The sequence below is a fragment of the Trachypithecus francoisi genome, unplaced genomic scaffold, assembly GCF_009764315.1.
Source record: "Trachypithecus francoisi isolate TF-2019V2 unplaced genomic scaffold, Tfra_2.0 Lachesis_group6, whole genome shotgun sequence".
NCBI classification, from domain to species: Eukaryota; Metazoa; Chordata; class Mammalia; order Primates; family Cercopithecidae; genus Trachypithecus; species Trachypithecus francoisi.
Window position 1 is genome coordinate 46,736,153 of NW_022681471.1, and position 25,487 is coordinate 46,761,639.

Below are 25,487 nucleotides of genomic sequence, written 5' to 3' on the forward strand. Positions count from 1 at the left end.
GCCTTTGCATCTTCCACATGGTGTTGAGCCTGTAGGTGCACTGAAGTCAAGAACTGAGGTTTCGGAACCTCCGCCTAGATTTCAGAAGATGTATGGAAACGCCTGGATGGCCAGGCAAAAGTTTGCTGCAGGGGTGGGGCCTTCATGGAGAACCTCTGCTAGGGCAGTGCAGAAGGAAAATGTGGGGTTGGAGCCCCCATACAGAGTCCCTGCTGGGGCATCACCTAGTGGAGCTGTGAGAAGAAGGCCACCATCCTCCAGACCCCAGAATTGTAAATCCACCAACTGCTTGAACCGTGCACCTGGAAAAGCTGCAGACACTCAATGCCAGCCCATGAAAGCAGCCAGGAGGGAATACATATTTACCCTGCAAAGCCACAGAGGTGGAGCTGCCGAAGACCATGGGAACCCATGTATTGCATCAGTGTGACCTGAATGTGAGACCTGGAGTCAAAGGAGATCATTTTGGAGCTTTAAAATTGACTGCCCCGCTGGATTTTGGACTTGCATGGGCCCTGTAACCCCTGTGTTTTGGCCAATTTCTCCCATTCGCAGCAGGTATATTTACACAATTCTGGTACCCTCCTTGTACCTGGAAAGTAATTAGCTTTTTATTTTACAGACTCATAGGCAGAAGGGACTTGCCTTGTCTCAGATGAGACTTTGGACTGTGGACTTTTGGGTCGACATAGGACTGTTGGGAAGGCATGATTAGTTTTATAATATGAGGACATGAGATTTGGAGGGGCCAGGGATGGTATGATATGGTTTGGCTGTCTCTCCACCCAAATATCAACTTGAATTGTATCTCCCAGAATTGCCAAGTGTTGTGGGAGGGACCCAGGGGGAGGTAACTGAATCATGGGGGCCAGTCTTTCCCATGCTATTCTCATGATAGCGAATAAGTCTCATGAGAGCTGATGGGTTTATTCAGGTTTCCACTCTTGCTTCTTCCTCATTTTCTCTTGCCACCACCATGCAAGAAGTGCCTTTCACCTCCCACCAGGATTTTGATGCCTCCCCAGCCATACAGAACTGTAAGTCCAATTAAACCTCTTTTTATTCCCAATCTCTGGTATGTCTTTATCAGCAGCATGAAAACAGACTAATACAAAGGGCCGCATAAGACACAATACAGAGAGACATTTTAAGGCAAGGCAGGCAGGCTAAACTTTGATTTGATTCAGTGCTTTCAAATGTTCAACAAAATCTAATATACCAGAGACAAATTACCAAAATTTTACATAATAACAAAAAGCATATGAAGATAAGAATGGTGGAAACAGATTCTGGAAAATCAACTAATAAATCATTAATATATTTCCAGATTCTGTCCAAAAATATTGAAAAGATTCCTATCAATCACAGTTGTTAACCACACTGAAATTGCCAGTATCCAAAGAAAGAATGAGGAGGTGAGATATAAAATTAAAATTAAAGAGATGTGAAGTGGGGCTGATGTGAACTGAACATAGAGGTTCATTTGTTAGAGGCTGCAGTAACTTAAGGCTGATTTATGAGATATTTTTCTCCTTGTATCTTGATGAACATCAATAAGCCTCCTTAACTTAAATTGAATAATATCATTTACTCATAGCTGTCACTCATAAGATTCTGGAGGTACATCTGAATCATCTCTAATTTGAAAAGTATTATAGTTTCACTGTTACAATAAGAATAGCTATTACTATCAACCAGAATTACCACCATTTTAATTATTCACAATCTTACGTGAGAAGGAAAAGTAATGAGATATTTCACCTTCAGATTCCTAGAAGTAAGATACTTAGAGGATGAGTACCTGGAAATTAGAGTATTAGGTAATATCTGGGAAACCTTGAGTAAGTGGGAGTGAGTTAGGGAAGGAGAAGGACGTGGTATTTCTATAGAAAAGGGACGCTCTACATCTTTAGTTATTTGACCTAAAGGAAGTCACTTCCCCTCTCAGGGCTTGAGTTTTCTTACTATAAATAATGGATTGACCTATGACCTGAATGGAGTCCTACCAGCTCTGTCCTGTGGTAAAGTTTGATTCTTCCTCATCTGCCTCAGCTTCAGATTAGTGAATATTAAAATAAACTTTGTATTAAAGTCATTTATCTACCAATTTGTCCACTTGTGATGCTAATAACATTTTAATACTGGTCTCCATATTGATAAAAAACTTTTGCCTGTTATTTCATGGGATGATAAGACATACATTGCATAATGTGTTTTATTGTCCCCATTATTTTTCTGAAACTGTGGCTTAGGGAAGTTAGGCAACTCACTCCCTGGTCACTCACCTCATGGAGCTATGAGTTAAAGTCAGATCTATGTGACACCAAAGCACATGCTCCCACTGTGGCATGGCAGGGGACTAGTATGACATGATTATAGAAAGGTGGAAGCTGCATACTCTAAACATGTCAAAGTAAGTCTCTACGTGAATTTTCAGCTGACAACCTAAAATGTATTCCATAAACCTAAACTGATACCTTCCTGGTCAGGGTTCTTATCAAAGTGATTAGTCTTTTAAATGCTTCAACTGTCTAGTGTTTTTGAGAGAAGAACTTTCCGTTTTGAAATCGTGTAGCACGGTATCAATAGCATGCCTAATTTATTCCTGTTCTGATTGGTTCCAAAACTATATTGTGCACTGGGCATGCTGCTGTTGAAATATTTTACATAAAACTTATTCTGTAATCAAAAGCTAGTTCTTAGAAAATTTAATTGAATCTTTCTTAAATATTTACTATTCAGAACACGCACTTCATGAATGGCTAATTATTTTTTCAAGTAGTTTCTAATATTCCCCATATAATGTGCCATGTAATTTGGCTTTATCAAATGACTGAAAAGATAATTCATTAATTCTCTCTGTTTTCATTAGAAAGTCTCTTTGACACAGACTAGAGGAAAACAATGATGGTACTGGAACTGGGAGAGTTGTAGACATTGGATCCTCGTTATAAATGTTCCTTGGGGGCCTGGTGGAACTACCTTCCAGTTCTTTACTGATTTGAGTATATCATGTACAAATGTACTTCTTTTTTTTCTAACTTAACAATTCTTCTATAGTTTTATATGGCACAGTTAAAAGTGAGGGCTTTACAGGCCAGGGATATCTCATTACAGACCTGGCTCAGACACTTACTGCATGACTTTAGACAAGTTATTTAACTTCACTATGCTTCAGTTACATATACAAAATGAGAATAACATTTATAAAAACTACTTCATGGGATTCCTATGAGGATCAAATGACTTAATGCCTATAAAGCATATAGGATAGTATCTGGTATACAGTAAGCTGTTAATTAAAGGTATCTTGAACTGTAATTGGCTAGAATCTAAGACTTATTTATTTTGTATCTGTACATTACAGCAAATAGTCTCCTCCACTTTTTAATGAGAAACTAATTTTCCTGAAGAACTAGAAAGAGAGTTGATGATGGTAGAAAGTACAGCAAATGAAGTTCCCGAGGGCTGAGAGATGGTGACACTGTTTCTGACTCTATCTCTCTCTCCACTAAGACTCTTAGCAAATTCAGAGAGGACATAACTAACAATATTACATCATCTGGAGATCTACAGTGTATTGCTGCCTCTTTTGGAATCTTTTTAGGATCTAAAGAAGTGTTATTCCTTTGCAGATTGTCATTTATCCTCGAGGTACATTATTTACAAAACAGAAAAAAAATAGTATATTCTCTGAGCTATGTTGACAGAATTAAGAGCAGGGTGATATGACAGCTGAATTTAAGCAGTTCTGCTGGCAATCTGCCTCAATTCCACTTCACACACTGACCATTCATGTCCTACATATCCTTCCTTAAGGTAAATTTCCCAATACCACAGATAAAATGAGTAATTTAACTTAAAAATCACAGAGATGGACCGCATGCAACGGGGCTCTAAATGACACAAATGGTCTTTCTGTGAGAAATCTATAGATTAAAGCCAGTGATAGCCTGGCCTGTGAAACAGAAGAACATAAGATCTTTCACCAAAAAAAATAACAACATTGATTGATATTGATTGCAATCACACTAGAGGCTTGGGCCTATATTAGGTATAATAAAACTGGAGAGTGACTAACCAATTCAAGTCACCAACTCTGAGCCCTTTCCCTTATGGGGTAGGGAAAAATAAACCCAGAGTGACCTTGATTCTCTTCTGTAGCCTAGGGGACTGAGCACGCAAATGCTCTCCTTGGCATGTCAAGGAGAAAACTCTTCTTTTTTTCTTGACCCAGCCCCTCAATGAGGCGAGAATTACTCACCTGGAGTCAATGATCCCTACAGCTGCCAGCAAAGCAGCATTCCTATAAAGCTCTGAAAGCACCACAAAACATTTGCCAGAAGAAGCAGGGAGGAGTAGCAGCTGTTCTGGGACCAGAAGACCACCTCCTCCCCACCCTTTGGCAGCTTCTTAGATAGGCTGATCTGGGATTCTCTGCCACACCACAGCAGGTGGGAGAGTCAGTTTCTTTCTTCTTTCTTAACATGACATTGTCAGGTGGCAAATCTGTGACGGGGGTAAAGCTGGTTCTGTATAAGGTTGGCAAATAAAGTACAGAACATGCCCACTTAAATTTGAATTTCAAATAAACATTTTTTTAGTATAACTATATGCTGTTGGGACATACTCACATTAAAAATGTATTTGTTCTCCATCAAAATCAGATTTAACTTGGTATCCTGTATTTTTATTTGCCAAATCTGGCAATCCTAGTTCTAAGGTCTCTTGTGTCCTATTTCTCTCTTTCCCCACTTCCCAGGCTCTATTCCTTCACCCCTCTATCTGGTCATCAGGGCCCTGGAATATAAGATTTGAATAAGGAAAACCACAAAATATAGAATTAACCAACAAAGTTTGATTCAGCACAGTGCTACTGCAGGGAATATAAAAGAAACAATGAATATTATCTAGTCCCTGCCCTCATAGCTTTTTTTAGAATGAAAAAACTTGACTGAGGCTAAGTAAATTGCTTGGGTCCACATCTCATTCTGCATGTTTCAATGCAAATAGAGAGCAAGTGGCATCATTAGAAACTCAAATGGCTTTTGCTTCCATATAAACCTACAGACACATCCTCAGGCACTAAATCTCTGTTACTGTAATTCATTCAAACTGAATTGTAGTTTTCTACCAAGTGTGTAATTATATATAAAACACAAGTAAATGGCAAGGCGATTCACAACACCAATAGAACTCAAAAGATATGAGCACTTACAATGGAGCTGGGAGCACATTACTATATACACCAGCTGCTGAGAGGCAGATACTTTGTCTATTTAAAAATTACAAATTCTCCTGTTTTGTGGAGTGAGGAAGGCTTTACAGGTCAATCTCAATGGAATCATGAAAATAGCTACTTTGCTATTTATTTTTTTAAACAAATTATCTTGTATACATTAGCCAGCCATATGAATTTCTGTAAACTCTCTCCTGATGCAACTCACCTATCACTCATACCACTGCCAGATTCATAAAAGTAGAGGAAATGGGGGGAGGTTTATCTGGAACGTTCTGGCCTCATTCCCGGGTATCCCATCTGAAGGGCCTCAGAAAGGTAGGTTGACAGTGAATTATACTTCACTAATCTCCTTCCCTTGAATCCAGACATTCAGATCTGCCTGAGAAGTCCTGAAAGGCATTTGGATGCAATGTAAAAGAATCATTTTCCATTTTAGTAAGGTTATGTGTCCCAGATTCCAACAAACATTTTGGTAATTTCCATCAAATAACCAACTAATTATGTCTGTATATTTTGGGGTGGGGGCAGTAGTGGTGGTGGTGAAAAAATCAGTCAAACCAATTTTCACATTGCACTGGCTGGGATATACACAGACTCTGCTCCCTACCAGTATCATCTCTCGATTTCACACTTCTTTTAACTAGTAGGCACCTTTCTACTCAGGTATGTTCCTCCTTGCTCTTAGTGCAGTAGAGGGGAAGATACCACTACCTCTTATAGAGTAAAATATGTTGTTAAAGTATGAAAAGGCATAAATCAAGCATACACATATGGTGACCAACTGTTCAGACTGACAGGGTTTTCCTAGGACATGGGACGGAAAAAGCACCACCCCCCCACACACACACACACAGTGCAGGACCTGCAAAATAAACATTACTGAAGCTTTTAGAGTTTAATATTTTAAGCCATTTAATTTTCTTTTTTTGAAATTTACTAAAATTTAAGGTAATTTAAAAAAACCATTACAGCAACTGCCAATCGTAGGTAGAAGGCCACAAGAAGCAAGGGCATTTGTAGACTCTTATTTATATGTGTTTTTCTTTCTAACAGCTGCCAATCCTCCAAGTCAGGAAATATTTACACATATTCTAGACATCTTCCTGAAGGTATGAGACTCTCTTGAAGCCATCCTTATACTTGGCCATGCCAATAACACTACAGCAAACTACAGTACCCAGAGAAAAAATATACTCTTTCAAGCTTCCTAAATGACTCATTCAGCAGAAAGTAATAAAAAAGTAAGGCTAATATTTCCATCCTTTGAAATATTTATCTCTACACAGTGCCACCTTTTTATAGTCAGAATAGAAAGTTACTTAGGTGGTATAATTTTGAAAGGCCAACCTGTCTCCAGCATTGGCTTAACAGGGTGTCACTGCTCAGTCCTTTCCATCAAGGCACATCTGCAGAGAGCCCCTGTAAAAATAGTCATACGGGAGGGGGGTCACTTTTGCACATATCGTTTTAGTTCCAGAAGAAATTGTATCAAGCACCCATATGTATACGGTATTGTGCTAGTCCCAAAGAGATCACAAAGGTGATTAAGATAGATTTTTTGAACATAGCCAATGTTTCTCATAACATCTGCTTGTGGAATGATACTACTACTAATAAAAGGAGCATATGAGTGTGGGTAACAGAAAATATACAAAACAGTCTGCATTGAAATTTCTGCTTGCAATTTATCCCTTATGCCCTGCTGCCTAATATGTACAATGCATTTTACTAGATATTCTAAGAATAGATTTGAAATGAAACAATCCAGGTTCCTGCCCTTAAAGAAATTCATGAACTATAGACTAATGAATTCTTAGGCATCCACCCCAAGCTTTGTAACTCGTTTTCTACTGTCATTGCAACACTTCATTTTGTGGAAAGGTGGGAGGAATTCAGCTGCTTGCAAAATTCTTGTAGAGGTTAACCATGAGGAAAGTCTTAAAGCTGTAATTTCTGTTCAAACTTGCATGCTCATCTGATGAGAACGATATAAGAACAATTTTACTTAAATAGCACACCTTGTATTTGCCTCCTCACCTGCAAACCCCTACTGTTTCCATCCACCTGCTTAACTCTCTGCCTCTGCCACCCTCTAACCTTCTAAGCTATAGCCACTTCGACCTACATGTAATTTATTCAGCCCAGACTCTGGCATCTCTGTTCTCAGGCAGGGAACAAATGAGGGTCCCCTAAGTTTTACATATTTTAATCTTCACTCATGTTTTCAGAAATCCATTCATTAGAAAATACACAAACTGTTTTTTAATGCGTTGATTTTTAAAATTCCTACCAGTCAGAAACCAATCATCTATAAGGGAAGCACTAACTTTCAATGAACCTTTGTTGTTTCCCTCTTTTCCAGGGATCCCAGTAGAAGCAATAAAACAGGAAAAACACTCTTGCCTCAGAGATGGGCCTCTGCCCACAAGAAGAGAGTGAAGAGGTTGACAGTAAGTACTTCTCTACTTCTCATGGCTTCCAGGAGTCTGAGTAGAAATTTAGTCATGAGCTTTGAGTATCCTGTAAAGACTATCTGCTCGTGCACACCCATTTTTGAAATCTATTAAGTTCCAGAAAAAGACCCTAAGACTAGACTGTCTTAGTGCCCATCAGGAAGGAAACAAATATGTTGGAGGGACACATCATTAATGATCTTCATTACCGACCTCAGCTCAGCAGTTTCTTTTTTTTTTTTTGCACTTGGGCAGATTGTTTTTTCAACTGGCTAATCTAATTGAATGCGTTTTGACTTTGGCTTGTATCTGTTGAGCTCAATATACTATATTATGATTAAGATACAGACCTGGGGTCAAGCAAATTTTGTTTAAATCCTGACTTTGCAAGGCAATATCCTAGCTTTGTGAACCTATTCAGTAACTCAAGTTCTTGAATCCTATTTCCTCATTTGTGACATGGTAGAATGATGAAAACAATGGTAGTCACCTCATAATGCTCTTATGAGCTGTAAACACTCAGTAAATGTTATCCGTTTTTAGAACATTGAGGTCACTATCTCTAAAGTGACTAATATTTAAATCTCCATCTTTTTCTCACCCAATTCAAACACTCAATAATTTAATTTATTTTATTTTATTTTTCTCAGAGTCAAGAAACGCTGTCTTTCTCTGAGGATTCTTGGACTTCTCCTTTTAAATCATGGTAGTATTTTTGTTTTGTTTTGTTTTCTTTTCAGAGTTAATGATTTATACAAAATGTTACTGGCAGTGCTTAGAATATAATCAATCTTCCTTCCCTCAGGGGACCCTGAACAATCTAACCTTCTTTTCCTAGTCATAAAGGGACTCTGCCTAAGAAGGACAAACCCAAAAGGAGCTTTCTTAGTTTTCTAACACAATTACACATAAACTACCACCATATCATAATTTCTTCAATTGAAATAATACACAATTGACACTTCATTTTCCCTCTCTTTATGCTCTGGTAGAGGAGGAATTTATAACAACCTGGGTGTAGGTAAGCAGGAAAAAATAAAACTGCAGGATAAGGATCTGTTTATATCTTTTTATATTCTGTGATATTTTAATTTAGTCTTACTGATAAGCTTCTTTTTAGGAGCCTGCCTTCAGAGTAGCCTCAGCATCATAAAATTATAAGAGCTTCTACTTTTCTTTTGACACCCTCAGAGAGCTACAGCAGCACATTAATCACCAAGTGCAATTTTGGCACCACCCACACAACTACCTTAGACACAGATGCACAAGTATGGTACAATGCTGGAAGTCCTAAAATCAGGTTAGGACTATTCTTATTTCAAGAGTAACAACTGCTGAAGTGCTATTTTCCAAAGCGTGTTTCATGAAATGTGATGAGGACCAAGTTCACTAGTTTTTAGTGGTCAACTGCTAGAGGATAAACTAAAGAAAGAACTCTTGATACTTTAACCACCTTAACAGAATTTACTCTGAAAAGCTGACCATAATTTTATATATATATATATATATATATATTATATATATATATATGTACATATATACGCAAAAGCAAAATAAAACAAAATTTGCTTTTTGATACACTAAAGATTACATTATTACTTCTAACACTGCCCAACCCACCCTCACCACTCTTTAAAGTGGTTTATAAAATATTATACAGATAAATTTTCCTAGGACTGATACATTAAAAATAGCATTAAATATATAAGTTTAGCAGCAATTAGGCAATTTTGTATGTCTATTTTCAGGTAACTGCATTATTTCCCCAGAGATTTATACTTACGTTTCATAAATATTTTCATAATTGGTATGTTTTTATCTGGTTGACCAAAGCCACCATGCTATAAAGAATTTATTAGTTTTGGCTTTTGTTTAGAAATGTGTATTTGTCCCCAAATATTTAAATTTATTTTTTCCTGCACCTGGAAGAACTTTATAACAATCAACTGGATTAAGCATCTGCAGAAATGACATAATATATTTTGTGTTACCCCAATACACCAAACACATAATTTGAATTCCTTCCCAATATATATCTGTGAACATATTAAACAGATTAAAGTAGTTGTGAAAAATAATTATGACCTCTTGGGAGCAGAACTCCCATGACATTTACTTTCCCCTTTCATACCTGTCAGCTACTAACTGCTTCATCCTCCCTCAAGATTTATTGGGAAGCAAAAGAAAATTTTGGTATAACATATTAACAAAAAGTCAAGCCTGCAACTCAGAGGCCTGGATTTTATTCCACAGTTGGAGAGTTGTCACGGCCAAGATAGAAATACTCCATTTTTCTCCAAGGCCTGTAAGCCTCAGCAATTTCCACTAATTTGGCCCCCTGAGTCTCAATTTATTTAGCCTATGCTGTTTTTTTTCACCCCCATTGCAAATATTCAACCTGTTCTCTTATTGAGGAAAAGCTTGTTCTTGGAGTCTCATTCTTTAGAAGCTTCATTAGACTTTCTACATCCAGGAACAAAAACAAAAAAACTATGTCCCAATTTCCTCTTTTCATTTTTTCCAACCTCTCTCATTCCTTTCCATTACCCATCACTCCCTCTTCAAATAAAGCGGTCATGGTCATACAGAACATACTTCCTTTCTTATATCTACTAAAACTAACTTAATAAAAATGACCACTCCTAAAAAATGTAGTCTGATCATTCTAACTAGCACCTAGTATGTAACATGGTACTTGGGACATAGTGTGCATTCAATAAATGTATTTTTTGAATTTTTATTACAGAATGGTTTACACATTCAAAGCAATGTTATTTAATAGGTAAATTTAATGTTTCCTATGCTAGAGTAGCCTGAGGGTTCCTTAAGAAAGACCAATCCCTACTTTTGAAGCACATTATCACAATGTCACAGGATGAAGGTGGAACCAAGACATAACTCTGGACTTGTGGCACTGTACTACGAAGGCACAATAGCCTAGTATGCCTGTGGCCTCAATTCAGCTTCGGCTTCAGCTCCTGCTTCAGAAACTTGCAATGTATAATGAAACGCATAGTGCTATGTGCTTTATGGGTGCTCAAGCATTATTTGTTGGCTGACTTAATTAAGCTATATTTGCAAAATGGCAAGGATGTGAAGAAACTTTCCTACCTAAAAAGAAAGCATTCACGGTGCTAGACATTTGGTAGGCAAATAAACAGTATAATTTCAGCCTTAAAGGAAAAATACTCAGATCCCCGTCCAATAGGCCCAGTGGCTAGGCAACCCAAATGTCAGCACTGTGTTTCTGAAATGTAATTTAAAACATCATAAATTGTATGTCATCAACTTTGAGGACAACATTCCTTTCCTTCCTTTCCATTCCCATTCCCTGCACCAACTTCAAATCCAGAAAATATAACTAATAAACTTAAATCTCACCTGTCTGGTGAGGTTTGCAAGTAAAAGTGATGTGTCAGCTGGTGATTTATAACACCAAATTTAAGGGTGATGCATTGTTTTGAAAAGAAATTCCATATTTACTGTTAATACTTTCAGAGTGCAAACAATTCAGGAATTTGCTCCTGACTGTGACCTTCATATATCTCACTTAATCTACTGACCACCAAGAGACAGATGACTCCTGTGATTTCTTTCAAGGATGGATGCTTACTTATGGCCATGGTGTGTTTTTAGGTGTTAGAACACTAAGAAACTTGGGGTGGTCCCTTTCTTTCACCAGTATTTAACTGAATTTCAACTAGGCATTAGCATACATGGCAATTAGGCTCTATGCCCAACTTAGAAATTTACTCTATTTCAGGTGAATTTTTCCCTTGCTTGAAATGGTTGCCTTGAATCCTTTCCCATTCCTTTTTCTGTCCTCACCACCTGCAAATGGTAACGTAGGAGTAGGTGATTGATATTAGGGGTGTAGTCAAGACCTCATGAAGGGCCAAGGCAAACTCGTTCATTCTGGATATCCAATTCATTGTCTCACCTCACTAGTATTATGCTTAACAAAATGGTGTTAGATGACATATAACATACAATGAAGCATTCCTACCATCCCAATAAACCTGCTACCCAGTTTTACCTTCACATTGAGTGTCTTATTAGTTACTGAGCTAAAAATCAGGTCTCACTGTCAGGTGGTGAAATAGAAGAAAGAATAGAAAAACATGTTAAAAATCATTTTATTTGTTAAAAAGTGGAACTACTCCAGCTAATAGCCAATAATCATCTTCTACTGTGTAAGGTAGAGAAGTGACGATAGGATTACTATAATTATGCTGATGACAGTAAGAATAAGAATAGGCTACATTTTACTGAGTGCCAGGCACTGTACTAGGTGCAATATCTCAGAGCCAGAAGAAAGCCTGGAGATTATTGAGCCTAATACATTTGTTTTATTGTTGAAGGAATGGGCCCAGAAAGTCAAGAGCACGTTTACTGTCAGTTACTGGGAGAGTCAGGTTGCCACCTCCAACTTTGCCACCCTAAAAGTCTTGGTCTATTTCTTAGTACTGTGGTCTTTCTGTGTCTATCGCTCTTGGGGAAATTATTTGTTTTTAATAGTACCATTAAAAATGAGTTCCAACCTATTTTCTTTTTTCTAATATGGCTTCACATGATCAAATACTAAACATTCCTCCAATTAAAATGACGACCCATAAACTATGAGACTAACAGTTAAAGGTGAGGAGAAAACTATGTTCTCTAACCCTACTGGGGCAAAAAAAAAAAAAAAAAAAAAAAAAAAAAAACAACAAAATGAAAGAAAAGCAGTACTTTCTCTCCTAAAAAGAGAGAAAAATAGAACCCACAATTTCAAGTGAGGTTTGAACTGGCAGGAGGTGGGAGAAGGTGAGAGGATAGGCATCTAATTAGAGGAAAAGAAGGAAAGGAAAAGGATTACAATAGTAGTGTGAGACTCAGCCTTCATTTCAACGTGCACAGACCTCAGCAGACAGCTGGAAACCTGCCAGGGAACGAGGCCTTGGAAACAAGCTGGAAGACATTGGAGAGACTTTAACCAAAACAAACTCCAGCAGGGGATGTGGTTGGCAGCACTGAAAAAGCAAAGGACTCTATGAGTCACTCTGACATTAATTTTGAATGGTATCATGCTTCTATTTTGCAGTACAGGTTATTTATACAACATTTGGTACTGTCTAACACACACACATATATATAATATGTAAAATATACATACAGATACAGATGTTCTGTACTTAAATATTATATTACAGACATTAGAAAAGAAAAAATCCAATTATCTCACTATTCTAATCATTAATTCACCATTTTTTAATCTGCATGTTTTAACATAGCTGTAATTGGGGCACACATATAATATGGAATACTTTACTTAAGCCCTTAAGCATGGTTCTATGCTGCTAGATAACTTCATAAATATTGCTTTATAGGACAATGATATATTAACTTTTTAAAAAGTAGTTTACTTCCATCTTTTTAAACTATTGTCATTGAACTTTTTAAAAATAATAGAAACAATAATGATGACAATAACTGCCATTTAGCAGATATTTACCATATTCCAAATATAAGTGTGTATATATATGTATATGTTTTGATATTTTATAGCAACTCCCAAGGTAGGTATTATTAGTCCCATTTTATAAATAAGGAAACTTAAACTTAGTTTAAGTGACTTGCTCAAGGTTATAGCTAGTTAATGGCTAAGTAAGCACTCAATCAGGTCTGCCTGGTTCAAAGCACGCCCTTTTTTCACCAGAATATGCTATGTTTCTTCTGCAATGTATATCTACATGTTTTTCTATGTCTGGGATGTTTATCATATATTTCCAAAAGTTGAATTATTGGTGTGAAGAGAATAAACATTTTTAAAGTGTTTATTTACATACTCCAGATTGTTTTCCATGAGGGTGTTATCAGTGTATAGCACCACCATCCCAAACATTTTTACAGTAATTAGAGGTAGAAAAAAAGAGGTAAAGTCAATGAGTGACAGACGAAAATCATTCTGGTGTAAATAAAGTTTTTGTAAGCATCTAGCTTCTATAACACAGAAGTTTGTACTTTGAATATCTGATGTTAGAAATTATTGTCTATCTCTGGATCTGAGTAGGTACACAGAAAATTCTTAGGATTTATAAATGTGTGCAGGAGGATCTAGCATATGGTAGATTCTTCAAGAACATTCAGTTAAAAGGAATTAACGTGGACTTTTTGCTTTTGATGAGGATGTGAAAGTTGGAAAGAGTGCCACATCCAACCTCACAAGAATAAGCTGAATAATCTATGTAATCATAACTTTTCTTCAATCTAGAGAGAAGTCTCAAGGCAACCAACTAGCCTGAGGTCTGAAGAAAGACAAGCACCTGCAAAAAGAGATGGGACGTGAGCACTAGCTCACCTGTGGCTGTAGAGGGAACACAAGGTCACAACAGAAGCAGGTATAAAGAATTCAATTAAATTTTTCTTTTTTTTTTTTTTAATTTTTGTGGGCACACAATAGGTGTATATATTTATGGGATGCATGAGATATTTTGGTTACAAGCATGCAATTTTTTAGTGAATAGCTAAAGAGCAAATGTGGGTTAGCATGAGAGTATAGAACCCTTGGAAGCCTTAGACACAGGACAAATTTATACAAACATGCAGATTTATGGTACAGATCAGTTGGAGATGAGTAGCCACTGCAGTGGAAAAGGTAGGAAACCAGATCAGTTCCTTTCCCTTTCATGAATAAAAGTCTTAAGCCCTAGGGGAAAGGCAGCAAAGTGTATTCTCCCCAGGGTAAAGATGAAGACCTATTGCAGCTGGGGAAAGGTAAAAACAGAAAAAATTCCTCCAATTCTGGGGGAAGGACAATAATTAGTTGCGGGCCCAAACAATTAGAAGTATCCTACCACTAGAAGAGGGTAAGTATAACTAAGAAAGTCCCACTCCTGTGACACAGAGGCCCAGGATCTTACAAGACTGAGGTTGAAGCATAAAAACAGAGCATTTCTCCCTGCCCACACCACCAGACCAATAAGCACTTAATAAGAAGCAATAGCAGTATACCATCAGGGGAGGGCAACAACATGGAGAGAGAATCTCTCTGAGGCACAGATAGACAGGGAAGATGGAAAGTTGAGAAAAGAACAGGGATATTCAGAAAAACTCTCCAGAAGACCAACCCCCACATACGCACAAGGTATTAGAGGAATCTGAAGCTGGTAGTGAACTGAGAGTAACCATATCAAAAACATAACTCAAACGTAGTTTATCTTTTTATTAGATTGAGTGAATTCTCATATAAACAACCTCGCTGAAAAAGTGTGCCCATTTCAAGAAATAAGTACTATTTACTTTAATCTCTACTGTTCTACATACTATGTCATTTAAATAAAAAATATGAAATAAAGCAAAATAAAGAACATTCTCAAGAGACAAAGCAATCAACATAACCAGCCTCAGAGATGACTTAGATGTTGAATCCATCAGACAGAGAATTTAACATAACTATGATTAATGCATGAAATGTTTTAATGAAAAATATGAACAGACAAATAGGGGATTTCAGTACACATGTTAACTATTAAACAGTCAGGTAGAAATGCTAGAAATGAAAAACAGTAGTATTGTTGAAGAATGTCCTTGACAGTCTCATAAGCAGACTTGAAACAGCTGAGAAGGGAATCAGTGAAAGTGAAGATAGAAAAAAAATTGATCAAAATTGAAACACAAAGAGAAAAAAGGATGAAACACACACAAACACACTCCAAAACACAGCATTTAAGAACTGAGGGATAATATCAAAAGGCCTAACACATATGAAATTGGATTTCCAAAAGAAGAAGAAAGCAATAGAGTAGAAAAAAAAATTTGAAAAGATAAAGGCCAAAAATTTCTCCCAAATAATGAAATATGTCAAACCACATGTCCAGGAAGCTCAGAGAACCCCAAAGATCTCTAAACATTATCTCAGATAAATATCCTTTCAACACACACCACACACACACACACCCCTCCAGACATTTCATATTTAAACTGCTGTAAAACAAAGACAAAGAGAAAAATCTTAAAGGAAGCCAGAGACAAAATATAAAGGAGCAAAGGTAAGAATTACAGCAGACTTCAGAAACTATGCAAGTCTGAAGACAAATTGGTGTGTTTAAACTGCTGAGAGAAAAAAAATAATAACTCTCAATCCACAATTCTATACACAGTGTGAATATCTTTCACAACTGAAGGAGAAATTAAGACTTTTCATACAAAAACAGAGAATTCATTATCCAGCAGCCTTGGACTATAAGAAATACTAGAGGAAGTTTTTCAGGCTTAAGTTCTACATACCAGAGAGAAAGTTGGATCTACACAAAGAAATGAAGATTCCAGAAATGGTTAAAATGAAGATAAACGTAAAAGACTTTTTCTGACTTTTAATTGCTGTAAAAGATAATTGATTGGCTAAATTTTAAAAATAGTAGTAGTGAAAAGTGGAAAAGAATGAGTATAGGGAAAGTACAGTCGTTTTGTGGGTTTGTAGCATATGTAAAAGCAAAATAGATGACAGCCATAACCCTAGTACACCAGTTGGGACACCACACAGTGAAGAGGTAGAATACTCCTTGAATCTAGACTGTGATTAGTTTAAGATGTACATTGAAAATCTTCATTGTGGTGGCAGTTATATGACTGTACGCATTTGTCCAAACTCATAAACTTGTACACTTAAAAGAGTTAATCTTACAAATATATATTATACCCCAATAAACTCTGAGTTTTAAAAAAGGATATTCACATGCACAACTTACCATTTTACCCTCTTACCTTTCTTCTTTGGGTGCCATCAAAGTTCGTTATCACATGAATGATAATGAGCAGCCATCTTTCTGTGTTGCCTGATTTTAACCTTGCTTCTTACCTTATATGACTCTGAGCTTTTTATTTCTTACATCTGGTGACTCTGTACATTTGAATCAGAATAAGTATACACACACACTTACACACATACCCTAAGGAACTAAAATGTGAATAGAGCCATGGAGACTGTAAATGTACCATAAATATTCTGTCTATGTATAAGATGCAGGTATCTATGTATAAGGTGGCAAAATTGACCTAGATCACATAAATGTTAAATAATCGTTCGGCACAGGATGCAATTGAGGTAGCATAAACAATATATTTCAGTCTATATCATATCACCGTCTCCAGCTTATTGGATCTGTTAATAGATATGATCAAAATGGTTTGAAAAGATTTGGTCATGAATACTAACATTCCCTCTGTTCCCTATATTCACCAAGGTTCTTTCTGTTTTGAAGACCTGTCCACATGCTATTTCTACTACTCAGTTTCTATGCTATAGGTGCTTTATTTAATTTATTATTTTATTATTATTTTTTAAGAGATAAGGTCTTGCTCTGTCACCCAGACTGGAGGGCAGTGGTGTAAACATAATCCACTGCAGTCTCAAGCACCTGGGTTCAAGTGATCCTTCTGCCTTAGACTCCTGAGTAGCTAAGACTACAGGTGCACACCCACTGCACCGGGCTAACTTTTTCTTTTTAATTTTTTGTAGAAAAGGTGTCTTGTTTTGTTGCCCAGGATCATCTCAAAGCTCTGGCTTCAAGCAATCCTCCTGCCTTCATCTCTCAAAGTATTGGGATTACAGGAGTGAACCACAGCAGCAGGCCCTATAGGAGCTTTGTGCAAAGTTTAAAAAGCATCCTCCATTCCTACTTGGGCAGATGAATAAGAAAAGAAGCCCCTCTGTGTAGATGTAGTCCCAAAGTTGCAAGACTTGGCAAGAAAAAAGGCACCCTTTTCTGAACTAGAAAGAAGCCCCTTCCTCTGGGCTTATATTAAGACACCTCTACACAACCTATATGTAGAGGACCTGTGATCAGTCTGCTGTAAGGATCAGCCTAAGGACAGTAATCCTTTTTTTTAGCAACAGGCCTGGGAAAAAAGAGCACTGCAATTGTATAGAACATTACACAAGATTGAGAAAATGTAAATTCCCCTTATTAGAGAGTAGAAAGGTACCTGATCAGTGTGATATGGCTACTAAAACACTCTGCCCCAAACCAGCACTTAACACTGTCCATACCTCCACCTAGAATGTAGTAACATCATCCTCCACAACCACACCTTTTTTTGGTTACCTCATATTTATCCTCCTGATATCAGTTTAATGGTCACTTTCCCTTTCCAGGGAGTGGGAGATCAACACTGACCTTTCAATCTAAATTAAACCCCCTTGCTTTATGCTTTTATATCACCAAGAATTTTCTTACAGATCTTATATCACAGTTGCAATTACAGTCATCCCTCAGTATCTGTGGGGGAATGGTTTCAGGGCCTACTGTGTACACCAAAATCAGGGGATGCTCAAGTCCCTGATATATAATGGCATAGTAATTTTTTTGCATATAACCTACTCACTCATATACTCCAGTATAATTTAAATGAGACTAGATTACTTATAACATTTAATTCAATGTAAATGCTATGTAAATAGTTGTTATACTTTATTGATTAGGGAATAATGACAAGAACAAAAGTCTATACATTATGTATTTTTAAAATTTTTGATCCAACGTTGGTTGAATCCACGGATGTGGAACCCACAGATACAGAAGTATACAGTTATTTGTGTGCTTACTTATGTAATGCGTGGCTCCAACAACCCCCACACATACAACATATACAAACTTAATCAATACATTTCTCAACCATAAGCCACAAAAAAGCAGAGACCTTATCTGCTGTGTTCATCATTTTATTCCCAGAGACTATCACAGCATCTGCACATACTTAGTGTTAATAAGTAATCACTAAATAAATTCAGACTTTTCCTTGTTAGATTCTTTAGCAAATTTTATCACACATGTGCACACTCAAGTACACAGTATGATATAGAATGTTATGGAAACATTCCTTTTAATAATATTCAGTTTTCAGTTGAATGTGAGTAATTAGAATGGTATGGATATATACTATAATACAAGTAATATCTTATTGGGTATATCTTATTTGAATTACTTCCATTTTCCATTGGTGACTTTATTTATTTTCTGCTAATTTTTAGATGTTATGTTCGGGTGGTTGGTTCACTACAGATTAGCCAATCCATTACTTTTGTGATAATAAACAGTAATTCTTACAGGTGTCACTGGGCTATCTAATTTGGTTTATCTCTCAAAGTGAAATGCCATATTTTGGCATTATGTGATTTGCATTGTGAAGGTCTGACTCACAATCTTTGTTGTCATTAGAAAATGAAGAATGAATAAATAATGTAAGTCAACTTACCAAATAGATTTTGCCATAAGTACCAAGGCCAATGGTTTTATCTAGTGAGAATATTCCAGTTGGATCCTGCAAAAAAGTAAAACAAAAACTGTCAATCTTCATAGGAAATTAGGCGAGCATTCAACTATCTTAAGCGGTATTTCCAATCTTCCTTGTTCCATTTAAATTTACATGGGAAGAACCTAAATGTCATTTACCAAAAGAATAGACACGTCACAATCTCCTTGAACTGACTATATTCATTTATTAAAAAGAATAAGCAGTATGGACATTAAGTAGTCATGTAATTATTTATCATAAAACTGTAAAATGCACACAATTATGTAAGACTGAGGCATAACAATGAGGTAATTAGAAAGATAAAATAGAAATAAGTTCATTTACTTGCAATGGAAGTGCTCTTTTATTTTAATATTACTTTTTTTTGTTTGTTTGTTTTTGAGACAGAGTTTCACTCTTGTTGCCCAGACTGGCATGCAATGGCGTGATCTTGGCTCACTGCAACCTCTGCCTCCTGGATTCAAGTGATTCTCCTGCCTCAGCCTCCCGAGTAGCTGGGATTACTGGCGTGCGCCACCACACCTAGTTTATTTTGTATTTTTAGTAGAGACGGGGTTTCTCCATGTTGGCCAGGCTGGTCTCGAACTCCTGACCTCGTGATCCACCTGCCTCAGCTTCCAAAGTGCTGGGATTACAGGCGTGAGCCACTGTGCCCAGCCGATATTATTCTTTTGAGTGATAACTAGACAAGCAGAAAATTTAACATGCAACAATAATGACTAGATGTTGGATACAAAGTTTAGACGACTTATTTGAATTACAGGTTGATGCAAAAGTAATTGTGGTTTTGGCGTCAGAATAACGGCAAAACTGCAGTTACTTTTGCACCAACCTGTAACAGCTCTTAAGAAAGAAATACCATCTCTAAATATGAATGACAAAGCAAGATCATGATATTAAAAGAGCATCATTTTAAGAAAATTAGACAATTTTTTAAAAGTTAAACTTTGCATCTGCTAAATACCTGTTCATGGCACAAAGTGACGTTTTCTGTGACTTAACCCTAAATGTGGCATCATAGGAAACAAAACATAACATGTTTTGGGATAGAGTTGTGAGGCTTCCATATTTATCTTCAAGTATTGTTTTCTTACCTTTAAATATGGGTACTCCTTGATTGTTCACCACAAAACACGGTTTCTTGAATTTTATCACTGAACTTTCAGTCTAGCAGCCTATTTTGCTATTTTAGTAAAACTTATATGAGGCATGAGTAGATGCCAATTTATACACAAAATGGTAAGAACATTGGCAAATTCTTGGAAATTCACATACTTTATTGAAAATTTATTTTATATACACAAACGTTGTTTAATCCTGTTTGAAAACATTTTGATTGCTGTGATAAATACAAGCTAAACAGGAAAACTATTGAGCATATGCAACTTAGATGAATGAAATTATAAACTCCTTAAAACTGCCATGATATTTGTGTAATCTAGCAAAACTCTCATAGGAAAATGACACAGCTTTGGGATTACATCATTCAATAAGTATCCAACTGGACAGAGAGTCAGAAGACTTGAATTTTAGCCCCAGCTCTACCATTAATTAACTATATGACTCTGGGTAAGTTATTTATTCTCTCTGGGATTCAGTTTTCACATATATAAAATAAAAGTATTGTGATAGGTAATCTCCCAGCTCTAAAATTCTACAGATGAAAATCACAACATATCAATCATTCTAAAATCTAGATGTTTCCACTGAATTGATAAAAGCATTGTTAGATAAAGCAGCAGCCTAGCAGCTTAGTTTTTCAAAATGATCATCAAAGTTAAGATCACAATACACAGTTATTTCAAACAAATAGTTTAGGAAATATACTCCCAACAAACATGTAATTTATCTAAAAAGACAATTTTTAGGATCTAAGAAGTAAAAATAGATCATTATATTATCCTTATTATTAAGCATATCACTTTTGTTATAACTCATTGAAAGATTTACAAGAGAAAAGCCAACAAAAAAGTTATTAGGGACTGACTTGAAGACTTTATCACCGTAGCACATTTATGTGATGGATATCATTGAGGGATTTATTTTAGACATTGTTAATTCTGGAGAAACAATCTTTGGCCATCTGTCAAAATAATCAAACATGTTACCTGATTCCTATTGGTAAACTATTCTTTGCTATAGTTAACGCTGCATTTTAGCTGGAAAAGATAACATATATTAGAGAATTATTGTAACAGCTGTACAACCTGTATTTTTGAGTCTTTGAGCACAGTCTTAAATTTCTTTATTCCTTTCTCTAGTCCTCAATAACATAAAAACTTTACCCTGATTTGAATACAGTTATCTAACTATTCAAAAAAGACACCAAGGAAATGGACTAGAATAAAATGCCTGTAGATATTCATGGAGGCCTCATATCTATGTCAGGAAACTTGTTTTCTGCTCTCAAATGACCAAACCATCTTCATACTCATGTTTAATAAAAGAACATTTAAAAAATTTCATCTTAAAGGCAGCTCAACTTAGTATTCATATATTCTAAGACTATATTGTTTTCTTTAGTCCTATATGCTATTTTTTGTTCCCCATCTCCATGCTACTCTCTTTCAAGACTAAACGTTAAATTGGGGAAAAGAGGAGGACTATGCTTAATACTAGGTTAACAACGCCAAATTCCTCATATATTTTGGACTTACAGTCAGAGCAAGTTTATTTTGGATTTCCAAGGAAGGAAGAATTGGAAAGGAACAATCTTTTTGGTCACTATGAAAACAAAAGTTTCACGTCAGAGGAGTCTCCATAATTATTTGGTCCTTTCCTCTGCCCTGCCACCTTGAGATAAGAAAAACAGAAGAGGATAGATGTTCGTATCTATGAGTGCTATACCAATTTGGAGATTATTTGGGGGGTTGGTATGTCTTGATGTCCCATTTGGGTATACAAAATGGTCAGTAAAGAAGAAACTAATTTCTAAGTTTGTCTTACAATAAATTACTAAAAATCCAAGTCTTAAAACATTTTTGAACCATAAACTGTTAGACAAACCTATTGTACTTTCGTTATCTCTTTCTATGCATCTAAATTATCTCCTGCATTTTAAAAGTCCTAGTCTCCCTGCCCACTGAAATCTCAAATTCTGGGGAGTTGTTTCTGTCTCCTGAATTCAAGGGCAGGGAAGAAAGACCATCTTGATGGCTAATTTTAATAAAAGCCAGGGATGGGAGTAACTGGAAGGAAAAGAGCCAATAGAAAGCAGTGTTAACTGGTCAAGGGAGAGAATTTCAAAGCAGAGGCTGATCCACAGAACCAAATACGGCAGAGATTAAGGAGAAAAGGGAACCAAAAATGGTCAACATGAGTAGCAAGAAATTTCAAATTTAGGATAGTAAAGGAGAGTGAGGAAACACGCTCCAGCAGTCAGGCTGCAAAAAGAAGGAGACTGCACGGTACCTTGAAGGAGATAGCAGAGGCTTTTCTCCTTTTACTTGTAATATTAGAAACAGCAATCTTATGAAAAGAGTTTTTGGAGAGAGAACATGAAAGGGATAGATACGGCAAGATGAGTGCCAGAGTGAGTTTCAGAGACAGAGGAATGGGCTTCACAATTTACATGGTGACGTTAAGGGGGAAATCTTTTCCTCTAGACCAGTGTTTCTCAAACTGTAGACTGTATAGACTCTCGCTACATGAGAATCATCTGGGTAATACTGTTAAAAATACAGATTCCTTGGACCTATCATAGAATTATGAAATCAGAATTTTTGATGATGGGTCCCTAAATCTCGAAATTATTCTTAATTTTGTGCACTGTTCTTGTGCACTACCATATGAAAACCATTGCTCTAGAAACTGGAGAAGAAAAAAGACAGAAAATAAACTGATGTGCAGTGTTATGAAGAGGTGATGCTCTATATATGTGCAATTGAGGATTATGCTGAATATTTCAATCATAGTTGACTGAAATGAAGATAAAACTGCTTCTAAACAGGGGCTAAGGAACTTGGTAAAGTGGGAAATTTCTCATGACCAAATGTGGATAGCAGGCCTGGTCTGGGTAGAGCTGGAAGTCATACTTAAATATAAGCCTAATGTATTTCAAATATAGTTTTTGGATCATGTGCTATTTCAGATAACCTCTGCCACTACTGTCCCTTCAAGGCCTGTCTAATCCTGACCCCAATATAGATTAGGACTACACATGGCAGTGTCAAATACCAAGGCCACAGCCGTGAGGAATGTCATTACCATACTGGGCACAGAAGGCAAAGGGGATAGTCATAGTGAAAGACATGACAGATTTGGAGAGGAAGAAATAGTTTCCAGTCTCAAGGACACAGGCATACTAGGAATATACACACACACACACACACACACACCACACACACACACATATGGTCATATATATATGATTATATATATATACGTACACATCAAAACAAACATACATATGTGTGTGTGTGTGTATGTGTGTATATATATACACACATAGAGAGAGGCAAACACACATCCCTAGGTATTGCTGGTGGTCGAGGTGAATATATATACATATATACACACATATATTACAAAGATATATATCAAGACATAAAGCTTTATACTTCTCTTTTCAGAAAGGAAACACAAACCACAAATCTCTGCACTTTCTTTTTTGTTTTTTCACCTACAGAAAATATTTATTCAATAGAAAATCAGAAAATTACAGTAACCCATTAATTAACAAACATAATGGAATTGATCTATTGTAATTACATTGGCTCTCTTATTTTGTCTCTGACTTTAGTGCGTTATGTGAAAAAGTTATATCATTGTATAAAAGTGAATGTTTTAATTTTGAAAGTTATATAATTTTCTCACCCTTTCTTGTTTCCCAGTTTTCACTCCTGCTTACTCTTTTGGGTTTAAAAATAATATCTATCTAATAACAAAAATACCAAATAACCTACCAATTTCTTCAAGTCTCAATTTGTAAAGCAAGTTTATCCTCCCTCAAGGGTCTTTGTCTTGTGGTCATTTAGCTGGCTAGGCCTGCAAAGGACATAATGTGTCAATTTTAAACTAGAGCCATATTTATTATTCTTCCACATTCTGAATGTTTTTTCTCGGTTTGCAACTCCAAGGTTTGAATCTTCCCTCATTGTCTGCCAGCTGCCAAATTGGTATATTTGGTGTTTACAGATGGCAATTTTCTGACCTTCACATATGTCCTATTGAGGATAATTACTGCAAGGGATACCATCATATGAAGGTTTCTTTACTTGCTTTATCAACTCTACTTTGCATCAAAATGCAAACTTCAACACAACTGATTCAGATGTCTCTTCACCTCTTCATTTGCTTTTATTTCTTCAGAGTCAGAAAATAAATCAAATGTACAGAAACCCCAAATCGCTGAAAAACATAACTCAGTGACCAAAGCAACAATAACTTTCCATGTCTAAAAATTTGACAGTAAAGAAAATTCTAAAGGGCATGCTACTGCTCTTCTGCTAGATTTCTTAGGGTTTGAATCTGGGTGTTTGAGGACAGGGGAGAATTATGCATAAATTGCTCAGAGAGTGAAAAACCACCAATGAAACAAAATGTCTCATGTATAAAATTTAGAATTCTGAGGACTTTATGAGACTTTCATGAAGTCTGGAAAATGAGGCCAAGCATCAGTGTCCTGAAGTTTTGTATCTTCTCGCTACTCCCCTTACATTAAAAACCAACCTTATCTTTCTACTATCCCCACACACCCACTCCACCAACCTCCAGGAAACTAATATTCCACTGAACTGCAATGTAAAGACTGCAGCCTTTCCTCTTATCTCCTGGGCTCCACCAAATTCTTATGTCCCAGGGCCATGACCGGGTCAGTTAGTCTGGGCCACTTCCCCCATTTTTTCTTTTTTGTGTGTGGCAGTAAAATCTTTTCTTCTTTTTTTCCTTGGGTTTGGAATTCCCTGCCGTATCATTTCTATGAGGTCTTTCCCATTCACCCGTTTAGTCATATTTAGAAGGGAGTTTATTTCAGTTTGCCCACCTGCCTGCATCAGTTTCACATATCTGCCCTAGTTTGCTTTTTTTCTCTCTTCCCAACCATAGGCAGAGAATGTTGGAGGAAGGGTAACATTTTATTCCTTGGTTTTATACTTTTACTTGGGTGCAAATCTAGTCTGAATATAAAAGTTCTGCTTAGAAAGGAAACCACCAATTGAGGCCTCCATAGTCCGGAAATCTCATGTATCCACACTGAAAGGAAGAAATTCTGGGTGCATGCAGAATGAGAAAAGATTTAATTTTTTAAAGTTCTGTGATATATTTTATGAAGCTGCATAAATAACCGCAACACTAATATCTGTAATTCATGTTTGCACTGATTGGCAGAGAACAATTTGGTAAAATGTTACCCATGTGTACCACCTTACCTCTCCACATACAGCATCTAGTGTAAAATCATATAGGGAAGGCTTTGGGAATGCCCTATTTTTGAGCGAGACAGGCTTCTATCATAATCAAAAACACATTCTTTAAATGCCAAATATGTGTAAAATTAA

General features: G+C 36.5%; 1 protein-coding gene across 1 annotated transcript in view; it reads right to left on the minus strand.

Moving 5' to 3' along the window:
• Positions 1 to 25,487, minus strand: part of NRK (Nik related kinase) — a 140,271-nt gene that overhangs the window by 113,290 nt on the left and 1,494 nt on the right. Inside the window, 1 exon segment of the mRNA XM_033201516.1 lies at positions 18,931 to 18,996. Within this exon segment, the coding sequence (XP_033057407.1) occupies positions 18,931 to 18,996 (66 nt within the window).